Genomic DNA, 12,342 nt, shown 5'->3' on the forward strand with positions numbered 1-12,342 from the left:
TTTTACACATCCCTATGGATCCCAGGGCCTGAAGGAGAGTTTCCTCTCCTTCAGACCCTGGGAACCATGAGAATACCTTCCGATACTTGATGTCCCATTGACTTGTATTGGTATCGGATATCGGTATCGGTGATATCCGATATTTTTCGGGTATCGGCCGATACTATCCGATACCGATACTTTCAAGTATCGGACGGTATCGCTCAACACTAGTTGCTATATTATCACTGTGTGTTGTACTCCACATGCATCGCATATCATTGTGCTAAATATCTTAACATTTTAGTACTCCAATTTTATTTTTGGGTGTCATAGCCAACTTTTTGACAAAAATTTGGTGTGCCAAAAAAAGGTCACATTTTGATCAGTCTGCTATCTCTGGCTGACGCCTGGTGTATCAGTGGTGTCAAAATCCATGCTTTGCAGGCATACGTTGCATTCATCTGTCTGCTACCTTTGGTCTACTCTAATTATTGTTTAAAAAAAAAAAAAATTATAGTCTGTTATCTCCATCACATGCCTGGTGTATCTGTGGTGTAAAAATCTTCTGTTTGCAGGCATACGTTGCATTGTTTTGTCTTCTAGCCTTGGTGTACTCAGTATTTATTGTTTCACAAAAAAAAAAAAATTAAAGAAAATTTATGTCAGGCTGAGGCCTGGTGTATCTGGGGTGGAAATTTCGTAGCTTTGCAGGCATAAGTTGCATAGTTCTGTCTGCTAGCCTTGTTCAACTCATTTACATTTTTTTTTCAATAAAGTCAGAAAATACAAAAAAAAATTTGTACAGTCTGTTATTTCACTCTGAGGCCTAGTGTATCGGTGGTGGAAAAATCGTTGCTCGCAGGTATAAGTTGCACAGTTTGGGAGCTGTGTTGTCCCAGGAAGTAGATGGGGACGAACATCTAGAACATCCGGCCAGAAGTTCAGGTTTGTTTCAGATCATGCACCCCTGAGACTACATGGGAACACAGATGCCCTGTCCAGATTTCCCTGCTTAGTGAGTGAAGGTGCCAAACCCCCCAGCTTTGGGCAGAGGGGGGAATATGTGACAAGGTCACTGGCAGAGTGCTGGAGGGGAGATATGCTTCACGGAAGCTATTAGCTTCATGATGTAAAACCCAGAAGTTTTCTCTAGAACATTATCTGTTGAGAGGGGTTAATCGGCCATTTTAAGGGCTGTTTTTTGTGGACAACCATAGAGCAGAGGGGAGGTTGTCCCCTTATGTCCACCCCTGGGTGTGGTCTGGGGTTAGACAGTTGAGTCATTCAGTGTTCGGTAGGCCTGGAGTGAGGCTCTAGCGCTAGGTGTCCTGACAAGGAAGCTGAACCTTTATATGTGAATTTCCTGAACGGGGACTGTGCTGTATGTTCTGCTTTTCCTGGCCAGAAAGGCCTTGTTTATTTTTGTTAACTCTGCAGTAACTTATGCAGCACCCTTAATAAACCAGTGAGAGTCTTAAAAAGACAGTGTTCCTGTGTCTACCTCCGTGCGCAGCTGAATGAGCTGATCTACCATAATATATATATATATATTACATAATTATATATAATTATTTAATGAAATAGTCGAAGAAAAGCACATGGTAGAAATAGTAATTAACATGAAATATTGGAAATTTACAGCACAGAATATATGCTTATAGCTTACCCCTTTAACTACAAATAGCACCACAGAATAGATAAATCCAATTACAGCTATTGCAACGAGACACATTAAAAATCGAGATGCATCTTGGTATAGCTTGAAATTCATGGGCTTGGGATACAAAATTGATCGCACCATATCTCCTTTTGCTGTGTTGAAACCTACAGGGAGAGAACCAGAGATGGTAAAAAAATAAAACCCATGTTACACACTATGATTTCCAAGAAAAAAAACGTGACTGTCATAGTATAGGAAATCTTTCAGTAGTAGGTCCTACATCTATCACAGATTTGTGGCATACATCAATGGGAAAGAGGAATTGACTCAATACATATTGCATAGCTCACGGATGAATTGGCATTATGCAATCCAACTTTAAGGGATATATTTTAAGTTAGTACTAATACCTTAAATGGGTTTTCCAGTATTGTAGTAAAAGTCTGGATTCACCCTGTGACTGCAGCCTTCTGAATCCTTACAGCGTGTACACTGCACACTGTCAGGATCCTCTGATGCTGCGGCCAAGAGTGGTCACGTGACTGCAAGTAAGTGATTTTCACACTACCGGCCACATTCTAGTTTGATGTGCTTGGCATCGCTCAATTCTCTTGTATCGAACACATCTAATTAACACATGACCACATCTATGCAAATGGAATAATTATAGTCAAATGACCACCTATTTTCACAGGCAACGCAGAGAATCCTGACAGTGTGCGGTTTACACACTGTAAGGATTCAGAAGTCTGCAGTCACATAAAGTGACTACAAACTTTAACAGCAAGACTAGACAATCTCTTTAACATATAATAAAATTATACGAAAACGTGGAAACTCCAGCTCAAAAAATGGTGAAAATCTTTATTAGTCCATCTTCATTTAAAAGGACATCCTTACAGGTTACTAAGGACACCGGTGGTTACATGAATGTAGGCAACGCGTTTCGATCACGCAGGATCTTATTCATGCCCATATACATTCCACATTTGGTCTTGCTTATATATATACTATGGACCCATCACATATTCCATTGAAATCACATGACAAATAGACAGGTCCTGCAGGTCACTGCTGCATAAATTCTATCGCAAGACAAAGCGGAAAATAGCAGAAAATATATACAAATAGTAAATACTAATATAAAATATTAACAATGATAATATAAAATGTCATTCCTTCTATTTTGACCCCAAAAAGAGAAATGGAAAACAAAATTTTAGCCACTATACCAGAGTCACATGATGGTGCATAAGGTCCTAAAGACCGCAGTCAAATGAGCTTAAATACAGGAGACATGTATAGAAATAGCATCAAAAAAATTCTTATAATAAAGATATTAACAGTAATGATACAAAATTTCATTTCTTTTATTAAGACCTGCAGGGGAACGGGTATTTAAATTATACATCCAAAAGGCTTCTCTGGTAAGTAGCCGCCTTTTAGTGTCACCTCCACGTCTATGTGAGTGAACTTTTTCAATACCCTGAACTTTTAACGTTTTAATGTCTCCCCTATGTACTGTATTAAAATGTTTGGAAACCATGGATACATTCCTGGTGGTAAAATTAGAGATATTAGCGTCTCTGATATGTTCCGTAATGCGCGTTTTAAGTTTACGTGTTTTGCAGCCTATATATGCTAATTGACAGGCCGTGCACTCCACTTTATATACTACATTTTTTGTATGGCAATTGATATAGTTATTTATTTTATAACTCTTATTTTTTTCTGAGTTCGTAAATGTGTTCCCAGTTATAGAGTGTGCACACGTACTACACGCTGTTGTGCCGCATTTAAAGAAACCTTTATACTCCAACCATGTACTCCCTTCAGGTTTAATTGTAATAGTATTTGGAGCAACAATATCCCCTATAGTTTGAGCTTTTCTTGCAACCACATTAACTCCATCCTTCAGGATATCCGTAAGAATATGATCCTCATAGAGGATGGGTAATCTATTATTAATAATATTCTTAATTTGTCCAAATTGGGGGCTGTACTGAAGACATACATGGGGCTTATTATTATAATTGTGTCTCGCAGATAGGTTATTTTTATTTGATGTTAATAAATCATCCTTGCATTTCTTGTTCACTATTTTTTTGGCCCTATCAAGCGACCAATACGGATATTTACGGTCACTGAATTTTTTCTTTAAATCCCCATATTCCTTGAGTCTGTCTTCCTCCCTACTGCAATTACGTTTAAATCTGGTGAATTCGCCAACTGGTATAGCTTTGATTGTGTGAGCAGGGTGACTGCTAGCAGCATGCAAGATAGTATTCCCACTTACCGGTTTAATGTGCGTCTTACTTACAATGAATTCACCATTTATACCGCACAGGTCAAGATCCAAAAATGAGATACTGCAAGGGTCCCAGACATAAGTGAACTTTATACAAAAGTTATTATTTATATATTCTACAAATCCCGGTATGGCAGACACATCGCCCCCCCCAAATAATGAGGGTGTCATCGATGTATCTGCCATACCAGGAGATGTAATCAATGAATGGATTACTGGCTGAGTAAATATACTCCTGTTCCCATAAAGCCATGGTTAGATTAGCCAAAGATGGGGAATATTTCGCTCCCATTGGAACTCCTGATGTCTGCACATATATCTCATCCCCAAATGTGAACACATTATGTTTCATAAGAAAAGATATAACCTGTAAACAGAAATCAATTAAATTCTGAGAGTAATCTCCACATTCAGTGAGGTGAAATTGTAAGGCTCTTATTGCCACCTCACAATTAAGACCTGCAGGGGAACGGGTATTTAAATTATACATCCAAAACTAAAATATGGAAACTAAAATATGGTGGAATTATACAACTTTGCAAAACTATGTGGCAAAAGAAATGATTCCAAGGGGGTTGAGAATTAAAAAGGTATCCACTATTATTTATTCAGATGTTTTTAAAAAAGAATGGAACCAAATTCTCACTAATTGCTCTATAAATTTAATTAAATTAATCATTAAAAATGAGGAAATGAGGCTGTAGGAAGTCCAGAAAAATGTGAGCGATATGAAAAAAACCCTGGAAGAATATAAAACACAGCTGCAGTATGATTTGTCAATTAAACAAATGCAGGATAATGTGTGTGCCTTTGAGGATGAAATTACAGATCGTAAAAGACGCAAATTTGAAAGAGACCTGAACGACTATTCAACTGATAATGTTTATGAATGGGGGAAATGGGAAAATAAATACAAATCACCCAAATCCATCCTGAAAAATAGTCGAGCACGCCAGAGACCAACCAATAGACCTCAGGTGTATTTTTCCTCTACTGAGCCCGAGTCATCAGACACTAATGCTAGTATATCGGATCTGGCTACAACCAGTAACACGCATGAAAGAAGAAAGGGAAATTATAAGGTGTCAAAAAACGGAAAAGACGTGGCGGAAGGAAACACAAAAGAACATCTAGGGGTAACGACACGTCACAGGAGGAAATGCAGACAATAGAAAGAAAAAATAATGTATTGAACCTATCGTCACATGAGTTTACTCAGGATCATTTGGATGTACTGGCCTTGGGTCTCAACTTCGTTCCTGATGCTAATTTCAACTTATTTTTAACAATTTTGGATATTAATAAATTTATTAGGAATTTGACAATAAAGAAACATTTTTTCTCAGACCATGAAGTAGTATCGGAGGATATGGGGAATCCAAGAATTAATGAATTTGAGAGTCTAGATTTTAGGGAACAAGTTGCCCTGAATTGTTTACTGAAATTATCGAAAGAACAACAAGTAACATCGGTAGAGGGACCTGAGAATTTTTCAAGAACTTTCAAAACAAAAAATCCTTACTTTTAACCGATTCAATCAAGAGCTGAATGTATGGACAGATTTCAGGAATTAATTGAAAAGGATCTTAAGAATCTTCAAGATTCTAGCCCTATTAGAACCCATAAGAATAACTTGTCACATAAACAACGTAAAGCATTGGAGGAGTTAAAAAATATGAAGGATATTGTTATAAAAAAGAGTGACAAAGGGGGACTTATTGTAATTATGGACATAGGGGATTATAAAGAAAAAATGACTGAACTTTTGTCTGACACTGCCACGTATAAAAAATTGAAAGAAAATCCAACTAAAAAAATCAATGAGCAAACAGCCAATTTAATTGCTGAAGTTGTTAGTTTGGCAGTGCTAGACAAAAAACAAGCAGATTATATTTACGTACAATACCCAAAACTTCCTGTTATGTATGGCCTCCCAAAGGTGCACAAAAGGGATGGCTTTCCATCAATACGTCCTATAGTTTCGGGTATTGGATCAGGTCTGGAACATCTATGGATGGGTAATCTATTATTAATAATATTCTTAATATACATGGGGCTTATTATTATAATTGTGTCTCGCAGATAGGTTATTTTTATTTGATGTTAATAAATCATCCCTGCATTTCTTGTTCACTATTTTTTTGGCCCTATCAAGCGACCAATACGGATATTTACGGTCACTGAATTTTTTCTTTAAATCCCCATATTCCTTGAGTCTGTCTTCCTCCCTACTGCAATTACGTTTAGATCTGGTGAATTCGCCAACTGGTATAGCTTTGATTGTGTGAGCAGGGTGACTGCTAGCAGCATGCAAGATAGTATTCCCACTTACCGGTTTAATGTGCGTCTTACTTACAATGAATTCACCATTTATACTGCACAGGTCAAGATCCAAAAATGAGATACTGCAAGGGTCCCAGACATAAGTGAACTTTATACCAAAGTTATTATTATTTATATATTCTACAAATCCCGGTATGGCAGACACATCGCCCCCCCAATAATGAGGGTGTCACAAGCAGATTATATTTACGTACAATACCCAAAACTTCCTGTTATGTATGGCCTCCCAAAGGTGCACAAAAGGGATGGCTTTCCATCAATGCGTCCTATAGTTTCGGGTATTGGATCAGGTCTGGAACATCTATGTGAATGGGTGGACTCTTTGCTTCAGCCCTTGGTATTGAGAATGCCAGGGTATATTAAGGACTCACGAGAAGTATTGAAAATCTTTAAACATAAAAAATGGGAACAAAGTTACACATGGCTCAGTTGTGATGTTATATCTTTGTATACAAGTATACCACATGAGGTGGCAATAAGAGCCTTACAATTTCACCTCACTGAATGTGGAGATTACTCTCAGAATTTAATTGATTTCTGTTTACAGGTTATATCTTTTCTTATGAAACATAATGTGTTCACATTTGGGGATGAGATATATGTGCAGACATCAGGAGTTCCAATGGGAGCGAAATATTCCCCATCTTTGGCTAATCTAACCATGGCTTTATGGGAACAGGAGTATATTTACTCAGCCAGTAATCCATTCATTGATTACATCTCCTGGTATGGCAGATACATCGATGACACCCTCATTATTTGGGGGGGGCGATGTGTCTGCCATACCGGGATTTGTAGAATATATAAATAATAACTTTGGTATAAAGTTCACTTATGTCTGGGACCCTTGCAGTATCTCATTTTTGGATCTTGACCTGTGCGGTATAAATGGTGAATTCATTGTAAGTAAGACGCACATTAAACCGGTAAGTGGGAATACTATCTTGCATGCTGCTAGCAGTCACCCTGCTCACACAATCAAAGCTATACCAGTTGGCGAATTCACCAGATTTAAACGTAATTGCAGTAGGGAGGAAGACAGACTCAAGGAATATGGGGATTTAAAGAAAAAATTCAGTGACCGTAAATATCCGTATTGGTCGCTTGATAGGGCCAAAAAAATAGTGAACAAGAAATGCAAGGATGATTTATTAACATCAAATAAAAATAACCTATCTGCGAGACACAATTATAATAATAAGCCCCATGTATGTCTTCAGTACAGCCCCCAATTTGGACAAATTAAGAATATTATTAATAATAGATTACCCATCCTCTATGAGGATCATATTCTTACGGATATCCTGAAGGATGGAGTTAATGTGGTTGCAAGAAAAGCTCAAACTATAGGGGATATTGTTGCTCCAAATACTATTACAATTAAACCTGAAGGGAGTACATGGTTGGAGTATAAAGGTTTCTTTAAATGCGGCACAACAGCGTGTAGTACGTGTGCACACTCTATAACTGGGAACACATTTACGAACTCAGAAAAAAATAAGAGTTATAAAATAAATAACTATATCAATTGCCATACAAAAAATGTAGTATATAAAGTGGAGTGCACGGCCTGTCAATTAGCATATATAGGCTGCAAAACACGTAAACTTAAAACGCGCATTACGGAACATATCAGAGACGCTAATATCTCTAATTTTACCACCAGGAATGTATCCATGGTTTCCAAACATTTTAATACAGTACATAGGGGAGACATTAAAACGTTAAAAGTTCAGGGTATTGAAAAAGTTCACTCACATAGACGTGGAGGTGACACTAAAAGGCGGCTACTTACCAGAGAAGCCTTTTGGATGTATAATTTAAATACCCGTTCCCCTGCAGGTCTTAATAAAAGAAATGAAATTTTGTATCATTATTGTTAATATCTTTATTATAAGAATTTTTTTGATGCTATTTCTATACATGTCTCCTGTATTTAAGCTCATTTGACTGCGGTCTTTAGGACCTTATGCACCATCATGTGACTCTGGTATAGTGGCTAAAATTTTGTTTTCCATTTCTCTTTTTGGGGTCAAAATAGAAGGAATGACATTTTATATTATCATTGTTAATATTTTATATTAGTATTTACTATTTGTATATATTTTCTGCTATTTTCCGCTTTGTCTTGCGATAGAATTTATGCAGCAGTGACCTGCAGGACCTGTCTATTTGTCATGTGATTTCAATGGAATATGTAATAGGTCCATAGTATACAGTGGGGCAAAAAAGTATTTAGTCAGTCAGCAATAGTGCAAGTTCCACCACTTAAAAAGATGAGAGGCGTCTGTAATTTACATCATAGGTAGACCTCAACTATCAGAGACAAACTGAGAAAAAAAAATCCAGAAAATCACATTGTCTGTTTTTTTAACAATTTATTTGCATATTATGGTGGAAAATAAGTATTTGGTCAGAAACAAAATTTCATCTCAATACTTTGTAATATATCCTTTGTTGGCAATGACAGAGGTCAAACGTTTTCTGTAAGTCTTCACAAGGTTGCCACACACTGTTGTTGGTATGTTGGCCCATTCCTCCATGCAGATCTCCTCTAGAGCAGTGATGTTTTTGGCTTTTCGCTTGGCAACACGGACTTTCAACTCCCTCCAAAGGTTTTCTATAGGGTTGAGATCTGGAGACTGGCTAGGCCACTCCAGGACCTTGAATTGCTTCTTACGAAGCCACTCCTTCGTTGTCCTGGCGGTGTGCTTTGGATCATTGTCATGTTGAAAGACCCAGCCACGTTTCATCTTCAATGCCCTTGCTGATGGAAGGAGGTTTGCACTCAAAATCTCACGATACATGGCCCCATTCATTCTTTCATGCATCTGGATCAGTCGTCCTGGCCCCTTTGCAGAGAAACAGCCCCAAAGCATGATGTTTCCACCACCATGCTTTACAGTAGGTATGGTGTTTGATGGATGCAACTCAGTATTCTTTTTCCTCCAAACACGACAAGTTGTGTTTCTACCAAACAGTTCCAGTTTGGTTTCATCAGACCATAGGACATTCTCCCAAAACTCCTCTGGATCATCCAAATGCTCTCTAGCAAACTTCAGACGGGCCTGGACATGTACTGGCTTAAGCAGTGGGACACGTCTGGCACTGCAGGATCTGAGTCCATGGTGGCGTAGTGTGTTACTTATGGTAGGCCTTGTTACATTGGTCCCAGCTCTCTGCAGTTCATTCACTAGGTCCCCGCGCGTGGTTCTGGGATTTTTGCTCACCGTTCTTGTGATCATTCTGACCCCACAGGGTGGGATTTTGCGTGGAGCCCCAGATCGAGGGAGATTATCAGTGGTCTTGTATGTCTTCCATTTTCTAATTATTGCTCCCACTGTTGATTTCTTCACTCCAAGCTGGTTGGCTATTGCAGATTCAGTCTTCCCAGCCTGGTGCAGGGCTACAATTTTGTTTCTGGTGTCCTTTGACAGCTCTTTGGTCTTCACCATAGTGGAGTTTGGAGTCAGACTGTTTGAGGGTGTGCACAGGTGTCTTTTTATACTGATAACAAGTTTAAACAGGTGCCATTACTACAGGTAATGAGTGGAGGAAAGAGGAGACTCTTAAACAAGAAGTTACAGGTCTGTGAGAGCCAGAAATCTTGATTGTTTGTTTCTGACCAAATACTTATTTTCCCCCATAATATGCAAATAAATTGTTAAAAAAAACAGACAATGTGATTTTCTGGATTTTTTTTTCTCAGTTTGTCTCCCATAGTTGAGGTCTACCTATGATGTAAATTACAGACGCCTCTCATCTTTTTAATTGGTGGAACTTGCACTATTGCTGACTGACTAAATAATTTTTTGCCCCACTGTATATATAAGCAAGACCAAATGTGGAATGTATATGGGCATGAATAAGATCCTGCGTGATCGAAACGCGTTGCCTACATTCATGTAACCACCGGTGTCCTTAGTAACCTGTAAGGATGTCCTTTTAAATGAAGATGGACTAATAAAGATTTTCACCATTTTTTGAGCTGGAGTTTCCACGTTTTCGTATATTGCTGCTGCTTGGCGTCTCGGTCTGGACGCATCTCCGTGCTCAATCATCTATGGTCTGGTTGGTGAGCTGGCTACGGCTTTGTGCCGTTTTTTTCTCTTTATTATATAATAAAATTATGTGTACATTGTGTCAAAGTTTCCTAAATTTAAGTGGAAGTAAGAGATTTTTTTACATTATCGGTGAAGAAATTCTTCTGAATTCACAAAGTCGGAGATAATATACCAACCAGTTTGCATCACAACTGCAGTTACAGGAGTAGAGCCGGATGATGTAGTCTGGATCACTTCAGTTCCACAGAATAGCACATGCCTTTTGTAATCCTCTCCACTATGTATTTTCCAGGGGGTGCAGTTAGTCACCTGGTCAAGGGGTATCTTAGTGACCGGGATACTTTCGCCTATAGCAAAACAAATTATTTATAATGTTGTAATAGGACTGACATTTTGGGTAGGGAAGTATTATTAAAAATGTTCTACAGTATATCACTATATTATTCTGCTTAAGTGTAGGGCTGGTTTCATACTTGCGTTCCTGCGCGCTGCGGATGGCAGCGTACTTCCTCCTTGCTTCCTCCATGAAGCTCCGAGCAGAAACGCAGGACGCAGCCGGCAGTAGGCGGAGCCTGGGCGAGCTTCAGGGAGGAAGCAAGGAGGAAGTACGCTGCCATCCGCAGCGCACAGGAACGCAAGTCTGAAACCAGCCTTAGAGTCCAATTTTATGGGCCAATACTCAGGGAAAAAGTGTTCAGAAGTTGCTCATTCCCAAATATTGGCCAGTCTAAACAGAAATTCTTGTTTGTCGGTTGTGGTTATTTTTAAGCCAGCTAAAAATCAACTTTAGGGAGCAGTCAGATGACATTATAAATTCGACTAAGTTTAAACAGGAATGTCATAGGTTTACTGAAATGGAGTGGAGCTAGAACACCACGCTGTCTTATTTCTTGCACTCTTGCACTGATTAAAAGCACTTCGCCATCATACTAAACAGTGCAGGTTCTTCTAGCAGTGCAGGGGTTAATCTGTTCTGCTGAGTGCTTCTGTAGGCTTTTCTGCTTTGATAATCTCAGCTGCTCAGTATTTGCCACTCTCCCCTGCTACATATATTTGCATCTATCCTATAAGAGACATGGAGTACAAGGTCCAAAATATAATAAAATAACAATTTTATTAAAGATCATATAAAAAAGTAGCAATGGGTATTTTTGATGTACAAAAATAATGACAATGGCGCACAGTGTCAAGAACAAATCTCTACAAATCCACAAGAAAAATACCAGGCATGAGTTTCAAGATGCATTAGCAGCAATGGACATAAATTACAATTGGTATGAGTATACGGGCGACATACAGGCTCAAAGTTGCACTGTCAAATAACATAAATCCAATAACAAAGGCCTAGTCTGGATGGAATAATTCCCCATATAAGAAAGTAGATTAGTATGCCATGACAGGTAATACTACACATAGTCGCATCAGCAATGGTAATAGCTCACCAGGGAGGCATATCAAAATATTTTAAGACTGGACAGGGCATACACAAATAAGAAATGCATCATAACCATAGTAACCCGTATGTGGAAATGCTGGAAAATGGATGCCCTGATGCGCATTTTCACGTGGGCTTCCTCGTGAAACAGCCTGAATACATGTGGGGATTCCCCAGCAAACAGGCAATCCCTGAATGTGTTCAAGTTGTATAACAGCCCCGAATCATGCAGCTGTGGTGACACTAACATAATCTACGAGCACGTCCAAAATACTCAGAGACCACCTGAGCATGCTCGGAAAACCGGAGTAACGAGCACACTCGCTCATCACTAATGGCCACTCTAAAACATTGACTCTATTATCCTTAAGACACTTTGTTACCATTTTGGCAGTATGATTCGGGTCACGGTCTATTTGGGAGACCCATTTGTGCCCAATCTTTAAGTTCCTGGCTGATGTCTTGAGATGTTTTTTCAGTATTGCCACATAATCTTCTTTTCTCATGACGCCATCTATTATGTGAGGTGCACCAGTCCCTCCTGCAGCAA

The 12,342-nt window shown here is 38.7% G+C and overlaps 1 protein-coding gene across 2 annotated transcripts in view; it reads right to left on the minus strand.

Annotated features, from left to right (window-relative positions):
• Positions 1-12,342, minus strand: part of LOC138638126 (probable cation-transporting ATPase 13A4) — a 355,111-nt gene that overhangs the window by 235,352 nt on the left and 107,417 nt on the right. For both annotated transcript variants that reach the window (XM_069727157.1, XM_069727156.1), the window contains exons 10-11: positions 10,534-10,704; positions 1,649-1,806 (exon numbers count right to left, since the gene is read on the minus strand). In XM_069727157.1, coding sequence (XP_069583258.1) covers positions 1,649-1,806; positions 10,534-10,704 — 329 coding nt within the window. The remainder of the gene's footprint in view (positions 1-1,648; positions 1,807-10,533; positions 10,705-12,342) is intronic.

This window comes from Ranitomeya imitator, chromosome 5, assembly GCF_032444005.1.
Source record: "Ranitomeya imitator isolate aRanImi1 chromosome 5, aRanImi1.pri, whole genome shotgun sequence".
Lineage (NCBI taxonomy): Eukaryota > Metazoa > Chordata > Amphibia > Anura > Dendrobatidae > Ranitomeya > Ranitomeya imitator.